Below are 27,220 nucleotides of genomic sequence, written 5' to 3' on the forward strand. Positions count from 1 at the left end.
TCTCCCTGGACTGACCTATCTCCTCCCTACCTCCCCACCTACACTCACCTTTCCTGGCTCCATCCCCGCCTCTTTGACTGGTCTGTCTCCTCTCCAGCTATCTTCTCCTCTATCCATCTTCTGTCCGCCACCCCATCTTTCCCTATTTATTTCAGAATCCTCTTCCCCTCCCCCATTTCTGAAGAAGGGTCTAGGCCTGAAACGTCAGCTTTCCTGCTCCTATGCTGCTGCTTGGCCTGCTGTGTTCATTCAGCTCTACGCCTTGTTATCTTAGATTCTGCAGCATCTGCAGTTCCTACTATCTCTGAAACAATCCTAACCCCACTGTGAAGCCTCTTCTGAGGATGCCTACCCTGAAGAAGTTACCTCCCTTCCTCCAGAGAAACCTCAGTCGATCTCTCTCCCACTGTAATTCTCTCATAATCTCTTCGGCCTTGAAACTGCTCGACCACGTCCTGAAACAAACCAGATACTACAACCACATCACCTTTCTTGGTACCTGCCTAGAACCAGATCATCCCCAATGACCTTCAGTCCACATTCAATCCTTCCCAATTTGTCCCCAAACGTGACAATATATACATTCAGAATATTGAGACCCTTCAGAAGCGTTTCTCCCTGCGACTCCTGAAACACTCAGTCGCAGCTCTGTCCCGACATCTCCAGGCACTACAATCAAGCCTATCCCAGCTCAGAGCCTCCCTCTCCCAGACCTGCAAGGACCTCTCCTGTTTTTACCTCCCACCTCAAGCCCCACCCCCAATCTCCCAGCTAATACCCTCATCCCGCCCCCTTGGCCTGTCCGCCCTCCCTGGACTGACCAATCTCCTCCCTAACTCCCCAGCTACACTCACCTTTACTGGCTCCATCCCCGCCTCTTTGACTGGCCTGTCTCCTCTGTACCTATCTTCTCCTCTATCCATCTTCTATCCGCCGCCCCAACTCTCCTTATTTATTTCAGAACCCTCTTCCCCTACCCCATTTCTGAAGAAGTGTCTAGGCCCAAAACGTTGGCTTTCCTGCACCAATGATGCTGCTTGGCCTGCTGTGTTCATCCAACTCTAAACCTTGTTATCTTAGTACCGTGGTTATTTATTTATTGCGGTTAGTGGGAGCTTGCACTACTAAAATTGGTCGCCCGGCATATCAGCCACTATACTTTGATGAACTCACACAGTGGTAAAGATATTTGGTGCTTTCTGAAGTCAGCAGTGATACTTCCGTGATGGAATTTGTAGTTTCTCCAAACATTTTCTCTGTTTCAATCTATAATTGAATAAGACGGGAATCCAGCGGACGTCTACTTTGACAGGAATTCTCGCCTCTTCCGTGTCGCAGACACCCTCTCAGCTGTCGATGGCACCAGGAAAGTCTGACACACCCAGAAACACGCCGGTAAAGACTGGCCATGCCATTACGTTCTGGCATGATAAGAATGAGATCGGCCATTAGGAGTATTGTTTCCAATTAAACCTTCGAGACGCTTAAGACAGTCTAAACCAGCGGCACGCTGTTTGACCTGGAAGTGAGAGATGCCCCTCTATCTCACACTGATATGTACTTCTGTGTTCCTCGTATCACATAATATTCGAAGCTCATTTTCATTCGCCTTGGATGGATACAGGACGTTCAGAGTTGATTCTGTCCGTATGAATGTGCCAGCGTTTCCAAACATGTTCACATTGTCCTAAGCCCTGCCCATAACTCAAGGTTTGAATTCGTGAATCTTTCTACTTCCCTTATTCTTGAATCTGTTTACTGCAGCCACTGTGATCCTGCGCTCCAAAACAAGCAATTCGTAGCATTGAAAAGGAACTCATCATACTCCGGTGATTCCAAGTGACTAAGCATCTCAACAAAATAACAATATTTTTAATGATTTTCAACATCTCCATCACATCTGCCCGTAACATTATCTGATGCCACGAAAAAAAAGCCAGCTTCTTCAATCTCTCCACTTGAATGAAATTCCTCATTTCCGGTTAGTGTACTAATCAACCTGCTCTCTACTTTTTCCTAGGGTTTGTCATCCTTCCCGAAACGTAGTTCCCACACGCAACACGACAATTCTGCTGCCGAAAATGACAATTTCTACTGGCTCGGCGTAACTCTGCTGTTTTAAGCTCTATTTCGTTTTTTTTTTATAAAACCAAGGTTGCATTTTTTTAAAGTCTCATCTTGTACTCACATCTGCAAAAACGTCAATACATAGAAAGACAAAGACAAGATGCAAATGGGAACATCGCCAATCTGCTTTTCCAGTTACAAGCTATCTATCCTGAAACAATGTTGGAGTTCCTCATGTCGTTGCGTCACGAATGCAGTAGCTGGAACGATGGCGGGATGGCCTAGTTCAGCTCCTATTTTCCATGTGGGCGTTGCTGAGATGATCATAAATGACGCTTAGGGCATTCACTTTCATGTAATTTTTAGCATATTTTATTACAACAATATGCCAAAAGCAGCATATGACATATGACATGAATTTTGTATGCGTATTTAAATCAGTACAAAGAAAACAAAGAACAATACAGCTCTTCAGCCCTCCAGGACTGTGCCGCCACTTTTTGCCCTTCCGCACTAAAGTTATCTTTTCACTTACAGGATGCGTATCCCTCTATTCCCTTCCTAATGTATTCGTTCAAGTGCTTCTGAAATGATGTTATTGCTTCTGCTTCCACCACCTCCTCTGGTAACGCATTCCAAGCACTCACCACCCTTTGTGTGAAAAACCTGCCTCGCACAGCTCTTTTAAGCTTTCCCCCCCACCCCCCAACACCCCCACCACACCCCCAAACCCCACCCCCGACATTGAACCGCTGTTCCCAGTAATTGACCCCTCCACCTTGGAAAAAAAATGCCTCATACTTGCCAGGCTTTCCATGCCATTCACAATCTTATAAACTTCAGTTAGGTCGCCCCTAAACCTCCTGCAATCCAGTGAAAACAAACCCAGTCTATCCAATCTTTCTTCATTGCTAAAATCCCATATACCTGGCAAATTCTTGGTAAACCTTTTCCGTACCCTCTCTAAATCACCCACGTCCTCTAGTGGTGTTATGACCAGAACTGTACGCCATAATCCAAGTGTGGCTTAAGTAAAGTTCTATAAACCTGCAGTGTAACCTGTCTATCCTTGTTCTCAATGCCCCTCCCAATGAAAGCACGCATGCCATAAAGCCATTTGTCCTACCTTATCTATTTGGGCTGCCACATTCAGTGGCCTATGGACCTGCACATCCAGAACCCTTTGCATTCAATACTCCTAAGGGTTCTGACATTCACTGCATAATTTCCACCTGTACTTGACTTTCCAAAATAGTTCACCTCACATTTGTCCGGATTAAACTCCATCTGCCGTTTTCCGTCTATGCCTCCAACTGATATGTATCCTGCTGTTTTCTCTGACAATTCTCTATCAGCAACTCCACCAATCCTGTGATAGCAAGAACTACAGATGCTGGAATCAGAGTCCACCAAACTTTGCATCGTTTGCAAACTTACTAATTTGATCAGCTACCTTTTCCTTCACATCAATTATGTAGACCACGAACAGCAGAGGTCCAAGCACTGATCCCTGTGGAACACCACTAGTCACAACCCTCCATTCTGAAAAGCATCCTTCCACCGCTACTCCTTGCCTGCTTTAACTAAGCCAATTTTGTATCCATCTTGTCAGCTTAGCCGGATACCATGTGACTTCACCTTTCGCACCAGTCCTGCCATAAGGCACCTTGTCAAAGGTTTTACTGAACTCCATGTAGACAACATCAACTACTTATCCCTCATCAATCATCTTTGTCACCTCCTGAAAAAACTCTATCAATTTAGTGAGGCACGACATCCTCTGCACAAAACCACGCTGTTCATTGCTAATAAGTCTATTTACTTCTAAATGCGTACAGATCTTGTCTCTGAGAATCTTTTGCAATCATTTCCTTATCACGGACTTGAGTCTCACAGGTCTGTCATTTCCAGGATCATCCCTGCTACCCTTCTTAAATATTGGGACGACATTGGCTATTCTCTAGCTCTTTGAAACCTTAACTGTGGCCAAAGAAGCTACAAAGATGTCAATCAATGTTAAAGCAATATGTTCTGTTGCCTCCCTCAACATTCTGGGATAGATCCCACCAGGACCCGGGGACTTATCTGCCTTAATGTGTTTTAAGATAGTCAACACCTCTTCCTTTTTAACTGTAACTTGGCTTAGAAACTTGACTCTTCCTTTCCTGAAATCATCCTCCACCAGTTCTTTCTCTTCAGAGAATACTGACATTTAGGGCCTCTTCTGGTTCCACATATATCTTCCCTTCTTTGTCCTTGAGTGGGTCAACCGTTTCCGTGGCTACCCTCTTGCTTTTTATATATGCATAAAATGCTTTAGGATTCTCCTTAATCCTACTTGCTAGTGAATTTTCATGACCCCTTTAACCCTTCTCATTACTTGCTTAAGTTCTTTCCTACTTCCCTTGCATACTTCAAGCGATTCATCAGTTCCCATCCTCATAGACTCTATATATGCTTCCTTTTTCTTTCTGACTCAAGGTTATAACATCCCCGGTTATCCAAGGTTCACGTAATTTGCCATACCTATCTTTCATTCTCGGGGGATGTGCCGCTCCTGAACTTGTATCAAATGCCATTTGAAATACTGCCACAAGTCTGATGTCGATCTACCCTCAGCCAGCCACCTCCAATCAAAATTCTCCAGTTCCTGCCTAATATTGTTGTGATCGTAGAATCCTTAAATGTGGAAACAGGCCAGCTGGCCCAAAAAGTCCACACCACTCCTCTGAACAGCACCCCAGCCACACCCAATACATTTCCTTGTCTCACCCAAACATCCCTGGGCAATTTAAGCCTTTCCTACACATCCTTTGGACTGAGGAAGGAAACTGGAGCACCCAGAGGAAACCCACATAGACACAGGGAGAATATGCAAACGCCACAGAGACAGTCGCCCGAGGCTAGAGTCAAACGCCGGTCCCGAGTGCTGTGAGGTAGCAGCACTAACCATTGAGCCACTGTGCCACGCGAAACTCACCTTCCCCCTAATTGACACCTGCATTCGCAGACTGCTGTTATCCCGAACAATGAGTACCTTAAAAATCGGGGCATTATGGTCACTCCTCCCGAAATGCATATATTACTACGTCTTTTGTGGCAATTCTGGCATCTATTTTTCTCTTCTCTGTGTTTGCTGGATGAAGAAAATTAGGTAGGCACAAGAACGATTGGAAGACGTTGCAGACAACACGCTGAGGAAAATGATCAACTACCCAATTGTTGAGTCTGTATATGGAAACTACATTACTCGGCATGAAATTGGAGACAGTGTGCATTAAATGACTCCGCTTTAGTGAGGAAGTTATTAACCACCGCTATGACGTCTTGCGGGATGGCCAGAGCTAAGCTCAAAACGCCACACCACTTATCAGTGACAATGGATGTAAACGTGGCCTCCAATTTTGAATCATAGAGGTCATTACAGTCAAGCTCATGCGAGCCAACTCACAAGAGAACTTTGAGGGCTCCTATTCATCAGGTATCTGTCATTATTTACCAAAGATTGCTTTGTCACTAATTTTAGTATGTCCTCAGAACAGATGTGCAAGCGCCCACCATATTCCATATGAATGTCAGTTTCCCTAATTTCTTTACGGCTTTGGTTCGACAACATATTCATTTGAAGGTACCAAACCATGAGTTCGTTTCACGCATCAAGAAATAAAGGCTTCCACTTGCAGATGCAGGTGCAATGACAGTTTTCGACAAGCAGATGTAGATCCTCGGTGTTACGCTCTGCCCTCCTCTCTTCAGGTTGCCATGGAAGTCCTTACCATTCCTTGGTCCTCAGGAACTCAGTATTGCAGCAGACAATGAGTGCTTTGCATCGAAGTTCAGGACGGTTACTCGGTGACAAGGGGACTCACTGAAAATGTGGTTTAGAGCACAGTGCCACAGGACTAGCCACCCAGTGCAAGAATAATGCAATCATTCACATTGGTCGACACATCTCATGTCTCAACACATCACGATACAAAGGACATTTGCCTGCTGAAATACGTTTCTCGTATCTAAAAATTCAGGGTACAGTTTGATAAGCTCTTCTAATGAAGCGTTGAAACCTGGATTGGAATGTTGTGTTATTACTGATTTGCTCTCCAGGAAGGACTGTATCTCCACCCCATGTTGTCAAGATGCAAAAGTGAACCAGGTGGAGTTGGTCCATCTACAGCCTATAGCGTGTGTCTTGACGCAGACGTGACTCCTGGAATGTATAGCAAAGCCAAAGATTGACTAAAGACAGGTAAATATGTTCAGCTTCTAGACAACTGGTAAGAAATGTCAGATGGCTGGTTCTGAGCCTTTTACTTTCGAGATTCCTGTCACGTGTTTCTTAAGCTTCAAACAGCACGACAGCTGTAGATGGTAATATCGCGGCGCGTAAACTTAATTCTGATTGAGTTGCAAATATTTCATTCCCGATTAATGAAAAATGGGCAAGAATTGTGTGAAAGGGTGGCGAACGGAAAACAAAGGCTGTAAGAAGAGAAAAACGAAAGGAGCGAACATGGACTAGGAGGAATTTGCAAAAAAAGTACGTCGGCGGCATTAGTTCCAACAGCAGGTTCAGTCACGTGATTAGCCCGGCAACTGTCAATCACTGCCCACCAATCTGGTGACTTTTCTATTACGATCCTTTGTAAACGCTGTCTTATCGATCAGTAACGTTGGCTCTCAGTTCCTGAGCAGGGCGATGGCAGTGTCAGTTCAAGCGATCACAGTCTGTCTCACCCTATCGCTCGGACAATGGATTCAATGTAAGTATGAGGCCGAACTCACCTTTCGCAACAACGAAATAGGAAACATTTTAATTGTACCCAGTTGGGAGGATAATCAATACTATTAAAATAAATGGAATTGGATCAGTGCTGAGAGAGCAAACCGAGAGTTAATACGTAAGAGCGGAAAAGCAAATAAAACTAATCAGATAGCTCTCGGAAACCGCCGCCACAGAAAAGATGGGCCGAATTATCGCTCCGTCAATTGAAAAACTTCTTTGATTTTACCGGATGTCTTAATCTATAACTTTACCCTTCTCGAAATATATTCCAGGGGTTCGTGCTGCGCCGACTGTAGTCCAGTCTGCAACAGGGGCCACTATTCCACAAGGACAGACTTTCACTTTGACCTGCAGTTTAGACGGAGAGAGCATGGGCAGCTATACTATGCACTGGTACCGCCAACAGGGGACAACAATAGAGTGGCTGTGCGATGAATATAAAAGCTGTGCATCGGGTTTAGACGACAGGTTCGAAGTGCAACACCTCTCTGCGAATAACCGATTTACCCTGAAGCTGAGCAGTACCCAGTTGGCAGACTCTGCGACCTACTACTGTGCAGCCAGTATGGCACAGAAACACAACCCGCCCATAAACTAATACAAAAACCTTCCTGCTATCCCAACACGTACCTAGCTCCACCTGTGACCAGTGCACTCTAGGGAGTTCAGTAATCTAAAGAGATGTTGATATTTGGTATGGTAATATGCGAGTTCCGAAAGTTACAAGATACGTTGCAGCCAAACATGGACTCATTGCGGCAAAACAGAGGCCATTCCACCTATCTTGCCCGTGAAAGCTCTCAGTAGAGCAATCGTTCTATTCCTTGTTCTATGTATAAAGCTCCACAGATTCACCAGGCATTAAGTTTCACGTTGTTATGACTCGCAGTGTGAAACCGTTCATCTTCGAATTCGGTCCGCATCTCCCAGGCGAAACTTCACATCAGTATTCCAACATCTCTTCACCACGAGTTAATGGGAATAGTTTTTCTCAGTCATCCTTCTTTAAACCTAACTGTGTAATTTTCTAACATTGTCCCTTATTTAACCCTCTCCTAACTTCGTCCACCTCTATCAAGCATCCGCACGATCACTTTGCTCTAAGAACAAACCCAGATTTTTATGTTGCCTGATTTTGGGAAACATTTTGTGTTTGTATTTGTCTGATGCAGTTTTGTGCCACTGTGCTTTATTTGCAGAGCAGAAGTAGTCGCAGAGTCTGTCCTCTGCGCCTACTGATGGCCCCTCTTGTGTTTCCTACTGTGCGCTGAGCAGAATTGGGCGAGTCTCCTCGTGGTGGCTGGAATAACTTTACAAAGGTTCAGGATTTCCTCCCTTTTTTGTGCTCAGCACCTCTGTATAAAATCATAAGTTCCAATCCGTAATGTTTTGCCACCAAGCCTTAGACGTTTATGCAAAAACGCAGGAAACACGGCGGATGTTTCTAAACCTCACTCAAAAATGCAAATAGAATATGTAAATGACGTTTTATTTGCAGATCTCAGTTGAGAGCTAGACGTTGCTAAACTGACATTCATAGGCCGTTTTGTTCTTCTGATTTCAGAAGTGGGTTTTTGTACAGTTCGGGATAGTGCAAAATACAACAGCAATAAATGAAATGCTGCTCACTTGTTTGAGATATTGACCTGGCTATGTTCCAGTACACGATTGGTTGATTCATCTTCAGGCGGAGTTCGTTCTCAACTCATGCACTTCCGCTCAGTGGGACGTCTTGCCTTCATAACACTCATCTTGGTAACACCAAGTCATTCATCAGCTTTGGGTTGCTTCATTAGAAGAGCAATAGCTGCCACGTCTGGAATGAGCTTATTCATCTTTCTCTCTTTATTGTTCGGACGGTGTATCCAACGTAAGTGTTGAACAGCGGAAAACTGTTTTGCAAACTGTAAAATTGGAGAAAAAAGTCTATACACAAACTGAAGGCGATTCAGTCATAGCTTTAAAGAGAATATTGGATAAATAATTGAAAGAGAAAATTGTACAGCTGAATGAAAGATAGGGTGCTGGAACTAAACTTTTAACTAGTTGGCGGCGTCTGATGGGCACAATGACACACTTCTATGCTAGGTTTTTCTATTATTCGAACTCATTTATTTTTGTTTTTCATGTTTAGGAGTGAAGGCTGCACCTAACGTGCTCCAGTTTCCTCCCGCGGCTGCGATTTCACTGGAACAGTCTCTCACTCTGGGCTGCAGTTTGGAGGGAGGTAGCATGAGCACCTACACCCATGTTTTGGTATAGGCAAAAGGAACGCCTTTTCGAGTTGGTATGCAGTGGGTATGGCAGCTGTGGAAACGATTTTGAGACACGATTTGTCGTTCAGCACGTAGCTGGACTCAATAAATTCAACCTGCAGCTGAACAACCCCAAAGGCACAGACTCTGCGACCTATTTTTGCGCCGCAAGGCACAGTACAAAACTGCAACAGACAGATACAAAAACATTCTTAAAGCATGCCCCAAAGCACATTTATAAGATCCTGCGGCAATTCTCTGCCATCAGAATTCTGGCATTTCTGTGGTACTTTGCAGACTGTGGGACATTCTAAAAAGCCCTTTCATCAATCGAATCGTCTCTTTTAATATTCGTCACTGTTTTACTCTTGGAGATAAGGCAGAAAAATACGCGATAAGCTCCCAAGCATAACAAACAAGGGTCAGAACATCGCATTCATTTTACATGAGTTTCAAAAAATTCTCTAGATATACACACTGACAGCACTGTAAAAAGTCCACCCACCGACCACACCTCATCTCCCCCTCCCCCGCCCCAGATACCCTACTGCACTCGTACCCAATGGCTATGCCGCAAATACGCAGTATCATTTCGTAGTATCAGACTATACATTGTTGATGTAGTCTCTAAATGTGACTAATGTCTCTAAATTTAACCCACAATCCTACAACTAGGAGAGTGCTGCCAACTGAACCAATCTGCACTGGATATGATTTGATGTTACCGAACGCTTCTGCGCCACCAGAGACTTATTTTAGTCAAGTTAAATGCTCAATATAGAGTACACATTATATAAGAGATGGTAAGAATTGCCGGTACTAGAGTAGAGATAACACAGGAGCAGGAAAGCTGACGTTTCGGGTCGGGACCTTTCTTCAGTATAAAAGGGGTCCCGACCCGGAACGTCAGCTTTTCTGCTCCTGTGATGCTGACTGGTCTGCTGTGTTCCTCCAGCTCCACACTGTGTTACACATTATATAATGCTTCTTGTTTACAATGTCGTGTGAAATCCAAACCCGTTCAAATTGAATCTTGTTTAAAGCTGTCAAAAGAACTCACGAACATCGCCACACTTCGTGGATCTGATGTGATGGCACCTGGCAACGTTACATGAGAAAAAGCGTCATTTTTTGAAGCAACCGTTGACTGCGCACCCGCGCCGAAGTTCACTCAGAATTGAAGTAATTCATTAATTTCAACAAACAGTTCTAGCATTTTCTAACCAGATATACAAATAAATTGTAACAGAAACAGAAATTGCTGGAAAAACTCAGCAGGTCTGGCAGCATCTGTGGAGGGAAATCAGAGTTAACGTTTCGGGCCCCTTGATCCTTCCTCAGAACGCAGAAATATATTGTTTTGGGCTACTTCTCCAACAGCGTAGATATCTTGCACAGGATTATATTAATGTCTCGGAAATAATGCGCCAAGTTTTCTAGCCATAAAACGTTTGGTGGAAATATAAGCTGTGTGGATAGAAAGAAACTGCAAAAGACAGCAGCCAGGTCAAGTGAGTAAACACGAGGTGAAAAGCGGGTATGTAATGCGGGCATAAGTGTGGGGTTATTCAGTTTGTTACTAAAATTAGTCAAACAAAACATTTATAATGCTTGAAACTTTTGAATGCTGATTTTCAAAAAGGCCCAGATTGTACTATTACACGGAACAGAGAAAGCCAGGAGGCAGGTAAGCTAGTGCTGTGCAAGAAAACGGAAGCATAAGAGTCAGAGACAGCACAGTGTGGAGCTAGAGGAACACAGCAGGCCAGGCAACATCAAAGGAGCAGGAAAGTTGATGTTTCGGATTTAAAGAAGCGTCCCGACCCGCAACGTCAACTTTCTTGCTCCGTGATGCAGTGCCAATCAAGCAGGCTGCTTTGTCCTGGATGATGTCAATCTTCTTGAGTGTTGTTGGAGCTGCATTCATGCAGGCAAATGAGGAGTATTCCATCACACTCCTGACTTTTGTCTCGTAGACGACGAACAGGCTTTGAGGAGTCAGGAGATGAGTCCGTCTCCGCAGAATACCCAGTTTCAGATCTGCTTTTGTAGCAATTGCGTTTCTGTGGTGAGACCGCCTGAGTTTCTGGTCAGTGATAACTCCCAGATGTTGATAGTTGGGGGGATCAGTGATGGTAACACTGCTGAATGCCATGGGGCAGTGTTGTATTGTCTCTTATTTGTGGCCATCATAGTCAGACATTTGTGTGGCACAAATGTTACTTGCCACTTGTCATTCCAAGCCTGGATATCGTTCAGATCTCGTTGGATTTGCACATGGACTGCTTTAGTTTCTGACGTGTCACGAATGGTGCCAAACATTGTGCAATCATCAACAAACATCTCCACTTCTGACATTATGATGGAGGGAAGATCTTTGATGAAGCAGCTGAAGATGGTTGCACCTAGGACACTACCCTGAGGAACTCCTGCAGAGATGCTCTGGAGCTGAGATAATTGACCTCGAACAACCACGACCATCCTCCTATGTGTCAGATATAACTTCAACCACTGGAGAGTTTGCCCCCTGATATCCATTGATTCCAGCTTTGCTAGGGGTCCTTGATGCCATACCTAGTCAAATGTAGACTTGATATCAAGAGCTGTCACTCTCACCTCACCTCTGGAATTCAGCTCTTTTGTCCATTTTGAACCAAGGCTGTAATAAAGTCAGGAGTTGAATAGCCACAGTTGAACACAAACTGGGTGTCACTGAGTCGGCTATTGCGGAGCAAATGCTGCTTCATAGCACTGTTGATGACATCATCCATCACTTTATTAATAATCAAGAGTAAACTAATAAGACAGTAATTGGCTGGGTTGAATTTGTCCTTATTTTATGCATATGACATACTTCAGCAGTTTTCTCCATTATCGGATAACTACCAGTGGTGCAAGTGTACTGGAACAGCTTGGCTAGGGGACTGACAAGTTCCAGAGCACATGTCTTCAGTGCGCATGCTGGAATGTTATCAGGGACTGTAGCATTCACAGTTTTCATTGTCTCCAGCCGTTTCTTGATATCACATGGAGTGAATCGAATTGGCTGAGGACTGGTATCTATTGTACCAGGGACCACTGGAGGAGGCAGAGATAGATCATCCACTTCATCATTGTTGAAGCCAACCTGCCACTTTTCATGAGTAGTTTCTGTTCGTTCTCTGGCACCTGGCAGGGTTTGATGCTGATCCCAAATGAGCACCCTTCACGCCTTATCTTTTGCACTGATGTCCTGGGCTCTTCCGTTTTTTCGAATGGGCATATTCATGGAGCCTCCTCCCCCAGTGAGGTTGTTTAATTGTTCCCCACCATGCATGAGTGGATGTGGCAGGACTGCAGAGCTTAGATCTGATCCATTGGTCGTGCACTGCAGAGCTTAGATCTGATCCATTGGTCATGGGATCACGTAGCTCTATCTTTGAATTGTTGCTTCTGCTATTTGGCGTGCAAGTACTCGCGTTTGGTGGCTTCACCAGGTTGATGCCTTATCTTCAGGTATGCCTAGTGCTTCTCCTGGCATGCCCCTCCTGCACTCTTCATTGAACAAGTGTTAATCTCCTGGCTTGATGGCAATGGTTGAGTGGGAGATATGCTGGGCCATGACGTTACTGATTGTGCTGGAGTACAGTTCTGATGGTCCACAGCACATCATGGATGTCCAGCCTTGAGTTGTTTGATCTGAGAGAAGACTGTCCCATTTAGCATGGTGACCAATGCCACACAACATGATGGGGATTATTCTCAATATGAATGCGGGACTTCATCTCCAAAGAGACTTTGCGGTGGTCACTCTTAACCGATGCTGACGTGGATAGATGCCAGCACACCTGGTAGATTGGTAAGGATGACGTCAAGTATGTTTTTCTCTCTTGTTGGTTCCCTCACCACCTGCCGCAGACCCAGTCGAGCAGTTATGCCCTTTAGGATTCGGATCAACTCCGTCAGTTATACTGTTGCTGAGCCATCTTGGTGGTGGACTTTGAATTCCCCCACCCAGAATTCATTTTGTGCCCTTGTTACCCTCAATGTTTCCTCCAAGTTTAGATCAACATGGATGAGTACAGATTCATCAGCTGAGGGAGGACAGTGTGTGGTAATCAGCAGCAAGTTTCCTTGCCAATGTTTAACCTTAAGCCAAGAGACTTCCTAACGTCCAGCGTCAATTTTGAGGACTCCCAGAGCAACTTCATCACAACTGTGTCGCCATGTTTTCTGTGTCTATCCTGCCGATGAGACAGGGTGTATCCAGGGAGAGTTTTGGTGGTGTCTGAGACATGTCTGAAAGGTTTGAGTCCGTGACTATGACTATGTCAGGCTGTTGTTTAACAAGTTTGTGAGACAGCTCTCCTAATTTTGGTACTCGCCCCCAAATGTTAATGAGGAGGACTTTGCAGGGTCGACAGGGCTATTTCTGTCGTTATATTTTCCGGTGCCCAGGTAGATGCAATGTGATCCTTCCAGTTTCATTTCTTTGTAGCGATTGGTACAACTGAATGGCTTGCTAGGCCAATTCAGAGAGCAACTGAGAGTCAGCCACGTGTGCTGTGGGGTTGGAGTCACATGTAGGCCAAGCGAGATGAGGATGGCATTGGATAGGCCAAACCAGGTGAAGAAGGACATTAGTGAACCAGATGGGTTTTTATTTTCGACAATCGACAATGGTTTCATGGTGATCAGTAAGCTCTTAATTCCAGAGATTTTATTGGATTCAAATTCCATCATTCACCGTGGCAGGATTCGAACCCGAATCCCCAGAACATGTAGATTCCGTGCAATTCTACCGAACAAAATGCCAAAATTTGGAAAAAGAAGTGCCAGCTACAAAGAATTCTGAGGATTAACTTGAACATTTAGGATTAACATTAACTCTGTCTCTCCAGGAATGCTGCCAGACCTACTGGGTTTGTCCAGAATTCCCCGCCTTTGTTTAGGATTTCCATTATTCGCAGTATTTTGCTTTTATGTAATAGACAAGCCAATTAGATGGATGTTTTCCCTCGCGATATCTCTTCAAAAATTCCTTCGTAATTAGCAGAGTTAAGCAGAGGGCCTGGAATCACAGGCACGTGTAATGGCCGATTATCGCCAACAAGAAACAGTGGAGATATTGTTTTGAAGCATGTCATTGATTGCTTCTTAACGTATGATTCCTATTTAACTAATTGAAGCAGATCTGAATCTGGCCTGTCTGCAAGATCAGCAGCCGAGAAATACCACCTTGCCACCACGTTGCTTCATGATTGCTTCCAGTTCATTGCTGTTATTAGATTAGGTTAAATTAGATTCCCTACAGTGTGGAAACAGGCCCTTCGGCCCAACAAGTCCACACCTCCCCTTGAAGCATCCCACTCAGACCCACCCCCCTATAACCCACGCAGCCCCAGAACACTATGGGCAATTTAGCATGGCCGATCCACCTCGCCTGCACATCTTTGGACTGCGGGAGGAAACCGGAGCACCCGGAGGAAACTCACGCAAACACTGGGAGAACGTGCAAACTCCACACAGACAATCGCCCGAGGCTGGGATCGAACTTGGGTCCCTGGACCTGTGAGGCTACAGTGCTAACCACTGAGCCACCGCAGCGGAAGAACAGAAGTGAGCATCAACCTCCTGACAGTTTGATTTTATCTGATGTATTATAATAGTGAACCAAATGCCGCGTTCCTACCTCGACAATTGTTTCAATTCTATTATAATTTAAGGAAGGATGTCCAGACCTCAGAAAGATTGTAGAGTAGGTTTGCAAAAATGGAGTGACGGATAAGGTTCCACAATCATAAGGCGTGATGGAAGAGGACAGGGTGGATTTGATGGGGAAAATAACTGCAGGTGAACTTCGAGATGGGGTAACTAATTCAGACAGAGAGAAAGAGAGAGAGATTGAGATCCAAAGGGAAATACCAAGGTGTTTGAAACAGAAGGACGCATTTCAAATTCTCTACCTTGTCACAACAGAAGGCTTTCTTTTTTGACATCCTCGCCAAAAGTTAGAAAGTTTCTCTCTTTTGATCATCTGAAAGATCACATACGATAGCTAATTTATCTCTCACCCTCAAATAACTAAAATGTGAGCAGTAGGCGGGAAGATACTCTCTCGTCTACTCATGCTGTTCCACACATACATAGTGCACTATAGCATACAAACCGTCCAACCACCTAAGTCAGCGGCTGAAACAGAGGGAAAGAACAAGAGAACGACAGACCAATTTCAGCAAGGGATCCGTGACCATGAAACTTAAAAATTAAGGGGTAAGTCCCCTGTGTTTGCGCAAGGAATTGAGAATCTGGATGGAAATACCGTGTAGAGCAGGATCTCGGGGGAGAACAAAAGAACACGTTACCAAAGCCTACAGACTGGGGCTTCTGAACTGTGAAAAACTAACTGCTGAAGCTGGAAATCAGACACAAAATCAGAAATTACTGGATAATCTTAGCAGGTCTGACAGCATGTGTAGGGCAAGGTAGAGTTAACGTTTTGGGCTCAGTGACCCTTCTTCAGAACGGATGGTAGCTAGGGAAGGATGGTACTTATGTTGGTGAAAGAGTGGGGAGACGAAGCGCAGGCTAGGTGACTGCTTTGTAGCACGGTCTGACCGCAAACATGAGCCTGATCTTTCCATTGCCTGCCAATTCAACACATCACCGCGTTCACTGGCCAACTTCTCTGACTCGGGCTCGCTACAGTGCTGCATCGAAGTTCAGCGCAAGCTGGAAGAACATTACCTCATTGTGTGCTTGAGAACCCTGCAACCTTCTGGACTCAATATCAAGGTCAATCATTTTAGCGCTTAAGCACGTTCTCTCATGTCTTTAACCTCACATCCACAAACCAGATCTTGTCATCACATAGTCTACCGCCACCAACAACTCATTAACAGCCACTAACAGTCCCCATTCATTCACCCAGGCTGACCTTTACCCATTCCTTTTGAGTGCCCAACTGTGTTTCTGACCATCTGGGCTTCATCTGCACCTATCGTTACTCCCTTCCCCCACCTTACCCACCCATCCTCTAGTACAAATATCAATCTTTTACTAGCTTCCATCGGTTCCAAAGAAATCACTGAACGAAACCTCAAGTCTGCTTTCTCTCTGCAGATGCTGACAGACCTACTGAGTTTTCCAGTAATTTATGTAAAGTTGAAAATGGAACTGTGGTTCCCCAATTATTTTTCCACCACCCATAACACCAATGGTTTAGTTGTCTGTGTCTTGCTGTGTGAATGATTTGGAATTTCAAAAAGGTTTTAGAGTTGCAACTAGCAGAGATATGTGTTGACAGCTCATCGTTCTTCTAATTAGAATTAGCTTTGTCTGTATTAAGTAACAGTTATTGTCAAGTATGGGAGCTTGGTCAGAGTTTACTGTTAATTGGGTTCCATCAGACAATTAAATTAGTGATCTTCTTATTTAGATTGAATTTTTAACTATTGTGTTCACCCCAGGAATGGAGCATGAAAATCAGCACCCCTATGCTTCACTGGTGAAAGTAAGAGCTACTCTTGGATAGTTAACATTTTTCAAATTGCAACTTTATCTCGTGGTCCATCATTGTACTCATTACAAAAGTGTCAGTTTAACCCATGATGTGAGGACACTAAGTCTGAATCAGGTATTCCTAGACTCTCGTTTTCACTTAATAACGTTCTTCATGGATCTTCACACATCTATATCCTACAATACTCTGATCTCTCTTCTCTCTTTTCCTTTCATACCTTTCCCATATGGTTGTGCATGTCTGTAGGGCACTGTTCTATTCCACATGCATAATATTGCATCATCCCAAATTCAGCATAAAACTCAAACGGAATTCCAATCTCTCAGCACATCCAAGACGTAGCTGAAACCATACAGTCTGGTTTCTAATCCTGGAACTTGCATAAAACCACCTGTATTATACGGATCGTTATTTTCTTCCAACCGGTATTCAATTTAGCTCATTAGATTACCACTAATATTTCTGGTATCCACCTGGTAGCAGTAGTCCTGAGATACCGTTGCAAAAGTTTTTAAAATTTCTATAGACACTGAATGCTTGCCTTCCCTCAACCTCTTGGTTTTGAAGAGGCAATCTGACTAAGGCATACTTTGGGATCTTTTATATTGCTGTCAGTTCCTTGCAAGGGCCTCCATTTTCAACTTTACTGAACAATGTGATCGGGAAAGAATACACAAGGTGCTACTTTTCGTTCTCTTGATATGTTTGGAGCGCACAGTGGCTCAGTGGTTAGCACTGCTGCCTCACAACACCAGGGACCCGGGCTCGATTCCACCCTCGGGTGACTGTCAGAGTGGAGTTTGCACGTTCTCCCCGTGTCTGCGCGTGTTTGCTCCGATTTCCTCCCACAGTCCAAAGGTCTGCAGGCTAGGTGTTTTGGCCATAGTGTTCAGGGATGCGTGGATTAGGTGAGTTTATACGGGGGTGGGTCTGGGTGAGATGCTCTGGGGGTCGGTGCGGACTTGTTGAGCCGAGAGGCCTGTTTCCACACTGTAGGGATTCTGCGATCTATGTTCTGAAATTCTCTGAAAGAGTGTTTCCTTCCTGTGTGATCCACTGGTTGTACCAACTGTAGTTTCTAAATCCTTCACTTATTCTGAAGGAGTATGAGATGTTTCCACCTTTTGTCGTGACTCATGAGCATTAGACCTAGGACTATTGACTTTCGGAAAAGACAGGGCCGAACTCCCTTGAGGAAAAGCAAAGTGGAAATGGTAACACATGATCTTATTGATGGGGACAGCGAAAATCTTGTTCCCGTGTCTCTGCTCAAACGATGCTACTAAGCTAAGGTCGCTTCCCTTCTTCGAAAGAAGAGGGAATATCATATTTGTTAGACATGAAATCGCCATATGAATCAATGTTGAAAGTCCATTAAGCAGCCATCTTTATTCGATAAGGCATATGAAACAAAAACCGAAAAGCTTGAAGAACGGTCACTGGATGTTGACTCTGCTTTTCTCTCAACAAATGTTTCCAGACCCGCCGAGTTTCTCCAGCAATTTCTGTTTTTGTCATATAACAATAACTCTATACCTTTTTAATGACTGGTATCAATGAATCTATATTTTCGGTTCTTTCAGCGATTTATTTTAAAAGATGGTAATCAATTTCGCGTTACAGTAAACTGCTACAAATTCGGTGACAAAAACAGAAGCTGCTGAGAAAGCTCAACAGGCCTGGCAGCATCTGCGAAGATAAGAACCAGACTTAACATTGCGGGTCTGGTGACCTTTCCTCAAACTGCAATTCTGAGGTGCTGATGCCGCCAGACCTGCGGAGCCTTTCCTGCAACTTCTGCTTTTGTTCCTGGTTTACATCAGCCACAGTTCTTTCCGTTTTATACAAATTCGGTGGTGGATCCAAAAAGCGAACCCAGTGGCCTGAAGACCTCGCGGGTGCCAGCTGTCAGGGCTCATCCACTTACTTTCAAATTATTAAACTTAATCTTAAATAATATTTGTATCTATTCTAATATTAAACGGATTATAACGTAAGTTCTAAAGGCCCGCCTACATCTTCAAGAATGAAAATTGATGCAAAGTGCTTATTATTTTCTTGCTATATACTCTTGCCTTTGTAACATCTCCTTGAATATTCTCAAATGGCCCAGGCAAGTACTTCTGAATTATCTAGATGTTCTGTGAAGCCTTTTGCATGTACTAGTTATGTTAAATGTGCAATTCAAATGCACGTTATTCTTGCTTGCTTTAGCAACACGGACATTGCGCCTCCAGAGGGAGATGTTGACTCACAAACGCGGCGAGCCTTTGGCACAAGACACTTTTAACGAAAGATCTCCGCCTTCCACTGGGGTGTTTATTCATATTGTGATTTCTTATTTCCACATACAAGAGGCAATTAATGAGATTTGATGTGGAAGTATATTACCTAAAGGAGGAGTACAGGAGAAATTGGCAGAAGCAATGACAGGAAGTGCAACTGAGTGAGCGACCGAGAACGAGGGACGCAAGAGGGAGAACGACAGAAATGAAGGCATAAATATATGCAAAATCAGAAAGAGATGGATATACAGAGGGCGAGAAAATGAGATTAGGGAAAAATTAGGGGAAAGACAAATTAAGTAATACAGCAACAGGGCCGAGAGACAGAGAGATACTGGGAGAGAAAACCTTTGCTTGCATAAATGTTTCTTTGCCGCTGACCTAAGTTTTGCAGTGCAGCAAATTGTATCTCTATATTTAATACTTCTCCTTTAACCTCGTAAGAGTTTTGCGGACAACATTCACACTTGCAGAGATAACATTACTGGAAAAAAGGCCAAGATTCAGAGCATGTTAATAAATAGCGATATTACACGGAGACCTGGCGTTTAACGTTAGCCACATTGTTTTAGATGCAGATGAGCTTTTTTCTTTTAAAATCAAGATTTGGAAAGATGTTTTCAAATTTGCCTGCGTGTGAGAAAGGGGTGGTTTTTTGTTAATAATGGATCTCCTGTATTTGTCTCTGCCCCTGTTCAAAGTCTTACAAAACTATCGTCCAGCCAATTTACTGACCCGAATTTGCTCCGCGCGGAAGTTATTCAATTTCAAGTATATTATCTTCACCCTCGAATCCATTTATGAGCCAGTCTCTTCGTTCACCTGAAATCACATTCGGCCTTGCAACTGTGCGCGTGTCCCTATGACGTAAGAGCAGAATAAGGCCAATCGGCCCACCGAATCCGCTCCGCCACACAATTAGATCATGGCTGCTCTGACAATCCTCGCTTTCACTCTCCTGCTATACCCTGGCTCTCTTATTGCTTAAACATCTCTCTAATCTCGGCCTTGAATATAGTTAAGGACTCAGCCTCGACAACCCTTTTCAACTGGAAAATTATAGCTTTGTCACCCTCTTAGAAAGAAAACGCCACACATCCATCTTAAGTGTTTGAGTCCTTACACTGAAATTATGCCCTCAGGTCCCAGACATTCACATAAGGAAAAACAGCCTCCGTGCATCTACCCTGTCCAGCCACCTAAGCATCTTATATGTTTCAATAAGGTATCGTCATATTCTTCATGTACATTCTCCTAAATGCCAATGGTCACAAAGCCAAACTGCTCACCCTGTCCTCATACCTCCATATCTAGATCAACCTAGTGAACTGCTTCCAAAGCCAGCACATATTATCTTTGATAACAAGATGAGAATTTATTCACCCTTGTTGTTGACCCTTCAATTGAGGGAAACAGCTCCTTTCTATCCACCCTCTCCAAGTCCCTCATAATCAAATACATTTCCCCACTCAACGTTCCCTGCTCACAGAAAACAAGCCATGCTTATTCAACCCCTTTCAAAACTGAAATGTTCCAACTCAGGCAACATTCTGGTGAATCTACTCTGCACACCCTCCCCAAAGCAATCAAATCTGTTCTAATATGTGGTGGCCAGGACTGAAAACATTAGTCCAGCTGTGGCCTAACCAAACTCCTGTATAGCTCCAAGTTAAATTCTTTGGTTTTAGAATCTATGCCTTGACTGATAGAGGCAAGTGTTCCCTCGGCCTTCTTAACGACCCTATTAGGCTGGCCTGCCACCTTTTGGGATCTGAGGACAAGTACCCCAAGACCAAGAACACTCTGTTCCTCTGAGCTGCTTAGTGTCCTGCCATTCATTGCATTCTCAATATTCCTTCTTCCAAAGTACATCACCTCACACATATCAGTGTAAATTCCATTTGCCATCTATCTGCCCACTTGGCCAATCTGTCAGTACCCTCATATAGTCATATCATAGAAACAGGCTTTTTGGTCTGCCATGTCTGTGCCAACCAACAAACTCAAAACTTCACTAATCCCTTTTACCTGCACTAGGCCATAGTCTACTAATCTCCAGCATTTTTGATGCTTATCCAGATGCTTCTTAAATGTCGTGAGCATACCTGCTCCTATCACCCTCTCAGCAGAGTGTTCCATATTTTAAGTAACTTCTGAATGAAAAATAAACCTTTCCTCAGATCTCCTCAAAACCACTAACCCTTCACGAATGTATGCCTTCTGGTCTTAGATTCGTCTACTACAAGGAGAATATTCTCACAGTCCACCTTGTCTCCATCTTACATAATGTTGTTTACCTCAATCATATCCTGCCCTCTACCTCCTCTGCTCCAAGGAAAATAAACCGAATCTAGCCAGTCTGTTCTCTAACGAGTCTTTCCAACCCAGGCAACACCATGGTCAATCTCCTCTGCACCTTGTCCAGTGAAATTCATGTCCTTTCAACAGTGTGGCGACCAAAACTGCTCACAGTATTCCATCTGCTAAGAAAGTTGAAACAAAAGTTCTTGCTTTTATGTTCTATACTTGTTAACGAAGGTAAGCATCCAGTGTGCCTTCTTCACCACCCTGTTTCTCTGCACTGACACCTTCATGGATCTAAGGTCTTGTACACCAAGGTCGCTTTGCTTCTCAGTATTCCCTAAGGACTATTGTGTAGATTCTTCCCTTATTAGATGTCCTACTGTGCATCAACTCACATTTATAGAGTCACGGAGTCACACAGCAAGGATACAAACCTTTTGGTGCAACTCATCTGCGTTGACCAGACATCACACTATGACATCATAGAATTTGTCAGCATTTTGCCCATATTTCCTCTAAACTATCCCGCTTCTTTTTTATATACCCATCCAGATCCCTCTTAAATGTTGTAATTGTCCCAGCCTCCAACACTTCCTTTGGAGCTCATTCCTTGTGCTCACCACTCTCTGTGTGAAAAGATTACCCCTCAGGTACTTTTTAAATCCTTCCCCTCTCACCTTCAGCCTATGCCCTCTGGTTTTGGACTCACTAACCCTATAAAAATGACCTTGGCTATTCAGTCTATCCATGCCCCTCATAATTTTATAAACTGTTATAAAGTCACCCCTCAGCCTCTGACACTACAGAGAAAAAGGCTCCAGTCTATTCAGCCTCTTCATATAACTCAAACTGCCATCAACATCAGACAGACTACTGTGACAATCCTCCTCACTATCAACAACACCACTAATTTTTGTGTCATCTGTAAAATTAATAGCTACACCATTTTGGAAATGCTGGGACGAAGGGCTGAAAGTTAATGATGAAATTTGACATCTGCATGTGAAAATAGATTGTACAGGATTGGAAAATAGGCTGGAAAAGTTTAGAATAATATTTGACAAGCTGCATGTCCTGGAATGAGTCCTGTGAACATTCCTTTATGAGCCAAAGATGACACCTGTACTTGTTTTCTATACCAGCCAGCAATTTTGTCTTTCTGTATCTGCTTTCTTTGTGCTGGCTGTTTGTCATACCGTATAAGAGAGAGACAGTTTTCATTCCAAACTGCTGCTGCTGCTGTGGGACTTCACCTCAGCTCAGAATCACGAATGGTCCTAGGAATGAACCTGAGCCAATGGACCAGCCATCAATCAAGGGGCTCCTGATGGGAAGAAGGGCGTGAGACCTTTTGCTTTTCTAGAAGGGCGTGGGGCTTGTTGCTTTTACTCTTTTCTCTTCCATTTATTATTGCCACTATAATTGTTTGTTATTCCATTATAACCATTATTATTACTTCATAAACTTTCATATTTAAGCAAATTGCTGTGGTCAAGCCTTCCCTTAATTATATTTACCCGAGTCTGGAAAGAGCCACTTAGATACATATTGTGATCCAAGAAATTTTTAGGCGAAAAGGATGGGAATCAGGAAAATATTTAAGAAAGTGGAAAGGCAACCTTATTTTCTGGAAGCCTTCTGCATTCCAGGATAGAATATGGTAGACTCTGAATTTGTAGATCTGTAGCTAACATGTTGCCACAAACAGGGCATCCGAAAGAGTAGGGGGCAGTTATAACTGGAAAAAAAAGAAATAAGTAGAGGCCATGTTTCTGCACTGAGCAAGTACCCTGAACCCTTGTAGAAGTGTTAACTCTTTGTTGTGGTCTGGTTTGAATGCATCTTTGTTTATTGGTTGCTAAATGTTATCTTGTACAATTTGTCTCTTTTTACTCCCTGGAGGTCAAGATCTGGGGATACTTCAAAGTTTTAGCTTGCATTTTGGGAATGTTTGGTGATTTGAAAGTGTGGTGTGTGCCTGTATTCGCGTGGGACATGTATGATTAATATAACCTTCTTTTAAGATATCATCAGAGGTTGTGTAAGGCAAAAAAAATCTGCAAAACATTGATTCAAAAATTTGGTTTGTAAAGCTTGGTAAAAATTTACCTTTTGGAATTGGCTCCATGTTGTGTTTGGACTTGGGTAAATTTTAATTCCAGAAATTACCATACATCTGGAATTTCATTTTCCAGTCAGAGTGAACTTCCAAATAATGTTTTAACATGAGTTAATCTTTAAGTCCCAATAATAAGATTAATTCATTGCTAATATCCAAGTGATAGGGATATTGGAATGTTAAAAAAAATACGACTCCCTGTTGCAAAGAGCTTTGGAAAGGCAAATTTAACAAAGGGGCGGACTTTACCTTCTTTCAAGGAGGAGGGGAGACAGATGATGTAATTACATACAGGAGTTTACACCCATCCCCTATATTGAATACGTACTAGCTTAACACTAATTAACCCATTTCTGCTTGATGTGGAATAAGTGGGGCTTGTTCGTCTTTTTTTTAGAAATTGGAGACACTAAAGTCTGATCCCATTTGCAGAACCTCAATGTTGCAATACAATGATGAATGGGGCACCCTCAACCCATCAAGCCATCCATCAATGACGCATTTCAGTGCTGGGGATGTACTGTGGAAACATCAATTGTAGTGAGTGTCAGAAATCTCAAAAAACCGCTGAGCCCAGGTACACTTAAGTGTATAATGACAAAAACTGAGTTAAGATTCACATGCCCTGGTATTCTAAAACATTTAAATGGAATAGTTACCAGAAAATTTGAAGGGATTCTGGGAAATGGTAAAAAGCATTAACACAATCTCAATGATTTCAATACATAAAAATGGTTAGCGACTTTAAGGGAGTAAACAGAATATTGAATTTGGACAAATTTACACAGAGATATATCATGTATCTAGAATGAGTTGTCAAGTAACTTTTAAAAATGTGCGTCATCTTAGAGAACAAACAAAGTATCTTGTGCCTGAATCAAACAGAAATGTTTGACTTCTGTTTTAAAATATTACAGGATTATGTTCCATGGTCTACAAAATGCTACAGATCTCTGGAATTAGATATGGTGGTAATAGTTAATTCACGGAATTGGATGAGATGAAGTAACATGGGGTGGAGACTACTGGCAGAAGACAAAAAGAAAGTAGAATAATGGGTTGAAGCAGCAACTCAGGTTAAAATGCTACAGGTGTGAAAAGGAGGTTTGGATGAGAGCACAAAACGGATTTGTCTTGGTGATTTTCGTGTCCTTGTCTTTTCTTCTAAGAGAATTGAATTGGTGATCAAGCTAACACCGAAGGCATCAGGACCATACATAGAGAGACAAGCAAAACCTCACAGATCAATTGATTAGATCATGTGGGAGTCATGAATGTGGGACAGGTCTTGAGATACCAACATAAGTGCACAAAAGTGAATATTGCCTGAGAGGTAACAAATATGAGACTGCACTGAAGAATGGGTCTCAGACATAGACACTAGTCGAAAGGATTAGTGTGGCTTGGAAGACCACAAAACATAGTTTAAATGATAAGACACTGACATGAAATCCACAGAGAAACTGACCTTAAAACAATGAAAGTGGTATTACTGAAAGGGATATAAAAGAAATGACAATCAAAATAAAAGGTGTGATTGGCTATTATATCAAAATTTTGCAGAAATGAAAGAATATGGATTCTTGGAGGAGTAATAGTGGACTGAGTGAAAGGGCTCATTGGATGACATACACATACCCCATCTTGAGTGTTTATATTATGCATGCACTCCAGTACTTACCATGTATATTGTAGTTCAAAATGGGGTATCTGCATTTGGAGGTTGTTACCTCGCAATGATACAATCATTCATAAAATTGGCGAGAAGGGAAACATATTGAAGAAGTGTCCTCAAATCAGATACAAATAAAGAGAGCTGGAGAAACTTTGAGCCCATGTCTGATGTTATTTTACTGTTATTGGGTGAGGTGATTGGTGAATAGGAAACTGGAGAATAAAAACAAAACAGAATTTAAAAAACCTGAATCTGAATCATACTGAATTTTAGTGCACAGCATGTAAATCTATTAACTGAAAAGAATGTAGACAATATTCTGGTCACCCCAATTAGGAGGCATGACTTGCTGGTTCCATCACGGCCTTGATCATTTGTCAAGGATGGTATATATATATTTAGGGTGCAGTCCCCAAAGACCGGTGCGCTCATTAATTTGATGATACACATTATTGATATTTTATTTGTATTGATGATAGGTATTTTCATAGTAGCTTGAATGTTTTGGTGCAGATTACATACTCTTATTATACATTCCCATTCAGCTATTGCTGATTTGCATCTGCATTTGCAAGTGTAACATGCTATCAAATATCATCAGGGGAGAAATGTATAGGATGGGCTGAAGGGCTAAATGTTAATGAATATATTCGACAGCTGCATGAAAAAATAGATTACACAGAATGGGAAAATAGGCTGGGAAAGTTTAGAATACTACTTGACAAGCTTCATGACCTTGAATGAGTCCTGTGATCATTCCTTTATGAGCCAAAGATGACACCTGTACTTGTTTTCCCGTCCTTTGTTTTCTGTACCAGCCAGCAGTTTTGTCTTTCTGTATCTGCTTTCTTCGTGCTGGCTGTTTGTCACACTATATAAGAGAGAGAGAGAGTTTTCATTCTGAGCTGCTGCTGCTGCAGGACTTTGCCTCAGCTCAGTATCATGAACAGTCCAGGAATGAACCTAAGCCTATGGACCAACCATCGATCAAGGGGACTCCTGATGGGCAGAAAGACATGAGACTTGTTGCTTTTTCTAGAAGGACATGAGGCATGTCGCTTTTTCTCTTTTCCCTTCCTTTTATCTTATTATCACTATAATTGTGTATTATTACCATTATTATTATTACCATTATTATTACCTAATAAACATTCACATTTAAGCAAATTGCTGTGGTTAAGCCTTCTCTTCTGGAAAGAACCGTTTGTATACTCGCTGTGTTCCAAGACACATCTACATTCACATCCAACTTGTTAGTGTACATAACAAACACTGCTCCTATGATGCTGCTTGGCCTGCTGTGTTAATCCAGCTCTACACCTCGTTATCTAAGTAAGGGTATAAGCACTGATCCAATAGGTCCACCACAGGTCAAAGACTTCCAGTCACAAAAGCAACCCTCAAATCCAGTTTACCATCTTCTGGACCAGCCTTCCATGTGGGACATTGTCAAAGGACTTACTGAAATCCATGTAAACAATATCAACTGCACTACCCTCATAAATACATTAAATTATTTTTTTCAATAAACTCAATTAATTTAATCAAGCAGGACCTTTCTGTAGCAGATCTGTGCTGACTATGCCTGATCAATCCCTGCCTTTCCAAGAACTGAATAATCTTGCCCCTCAGAAGTTTTTCCAATAATTTTCCTATCACTGATGCCAGACTAACAGGTCTGTAATTACATGGCCTGTCTTTGTTTTCCTGATTTCTTTCTTGAGAACACTCTGCATTTTCTTTTCTTTTGAAGGGTCTGCCCTGTCTTTAATGTTCTGTGCCTAACATGTGTTTCCTCCTCAAAAAGTTCTGAAGAAGGGTTACTTGCCTCTCCCAGTTTAGACTTTTACCCTCTACATTACCTCCATCATTTTTCATCATAATTTTGCAACTTACAGAATTACAGTAATTATCCCCAAAATGCTTGACCAATAAAATCTCAATCACTTGACTGGCTTCATTCCCTAAGATTAGGTACAGCACTGTACCGTCTCTAGTAAGACTATCTCTGTACAAGCACAAAAAGCTCTCCTGGATCCAGTTTTTAAAATTTAGCCTGTCGAATCCTTTCATGATAAGACAATCCCAGATGATGTTTACGTAGCTACAATTATAACCATATTCCACTCACACCTTTCTGTGATTTGTCTACGTATCTGCTCCTCTATCTCCTTCTGAACGTTGAAAGGCATGTAATATAATGCCAGTTAAGTGACCACCCCTTTTTTCAT

The 27,220-nt window shown here is 42.8% G+C and overlaps 1 gene segment (V, D, J or C); it reads left to right on the forward strand.

Annotated features, from left to right (window-relative positions):
* Nucleotides 1–6,727: 6,727 nt before the first annotated feature.
* On the forward strand, nucleotides 6,728–7,448 carry LOC125447663 (immunoglobulin heavy variable 4-59-like). The segment is given in 2 exon segments: nucleotides 6,728–6,827; nucleotides 7,123–7,448. Coding segments are annotated over 2 exon segments (390 nt in total).
* Nucleotides 7,449–27,220: the final 19,772 nt, after the last annotated feature.

Source organism: Stegostoma tigrinum, chromosome 39 (assembly GCF_030684315.1).
Source record: "Stegostoma tigrinum isolate sSteTig4 chromosome 39, sSteTig4.hap1, whole genome shotgun sequence".
Lineage (NCBI taxonomy): Eukaryota > Metazoa > Chordata > Chondrichthyes > Orectolobiformes > Stegostomatidae > Stegostoma > Stegostoma tigrinum.